General features: G+C 44.6%; 1 protein-coding gene across 1 annotated transcript; it reads left to right on the top strand.

Moving 5' to 3' along the window:
* Positions 1 to 165: 165 nt before the first annotated feature.
* On the top strand, positions 166 to 582 carry LOC107581006 (MYCBP-associated protein-like; the record flags this gene model as incomplete). Its single annotated transcript, XM_016266602.1, has 2 exons — positions 166 to 353; positions 436 to 582. Coding segments are annotated over 2 exons (335 nt in total), but the record flags the coding sequence as incomplete, so codon positions are not given.
* Positions 583 to 800: the final 218 nt, after the last annotated feature.

The raw sequence follows: 800 nt of genomic DNA, 5'->3' as shown, positions 1-800 counted from the left end.
ATATCAACTTGTGGAAAATGGGCATCCTATGACCCCCTTTAAATACATTTCAAATACATATTCAATATTATACAGACTATTTACATGTAAAATCTCAAACAGAAATTTGATTCCATGATCCTCCGTTCTCTCTTTTGTAAACTCATATATGATGCTCTCTGTCAGCTGTGATTCTGCCCGGCTGCACTAAAAACATCAGCTTCATCTTCAAGAGTGCGTCTGCGGGCATCATGACTGAGGCCTGGCGTCTGCACACACACCCGGTGCTGATGGGCGGAGCTTCACTGCGGGTCACTCTGAGGGGCGTGGCTTTAGAGCAGGACAACAGCGCCCAGCAGAGAGCCGCACTGGAGGTGTGTGTGTGTGTGTCTCATTTAAAGCAATGAAAACACTGATTAATTTAAACTGATGCTGTTTGTGTGTGTGTGTGTGCAGAAGGAGCTGGAGCAGAAAGTGTCCATGTCACTGTGTGGACGGATCGTCAGGGATCTGCTGAGAGGAGTTCACACTCCAGAACGGCCCAGTTCTCCTGCTGATCTCTTCATCACAGACGAGGAGCTGTTCAACACGCTCAACCCTCATGTACATGATCACAGCAACATACACACCATCACACACACACACACCGATCTCACCGCAGAACGCCACTCATATCCTACTGTCACTATATGGCAAAACCACATTATGAAACGGATATTTATAGCTCTGAAATCTGATTGGATGAGCCGTGTTTAAAGCTGCTGCATTGTTAAATTAATTAATTAATTAAAGTCAGATATGCATATAAAAAGTCCAGTTAT

The sequence above is a fragment of the Sinocyclocheilus grahami genome, unplaced genomic scaffold (assembly GCF_001515645.1).
Source record: "Sinocyclocheilus grahami isolate Dianchi unplaced genomic scaffold, SAMN03320097.WGS_v1.1 scaffold62519.1, whole genome shotgun sequence".
NCBI classification, from domain to species: domain Eukaryota; kingdom Metazoa; phylum Chordata; class Actinopteri; order Cypriniformes; family Cyprinidae; genus Sinocyclocheilus; species Sinocyclocheilus grahami.
The sequence above is the reverse complement of the archived record's forward strand: the minus strand, read 5'-3'. Positions and strand labels throughout refer to the sequence as shown.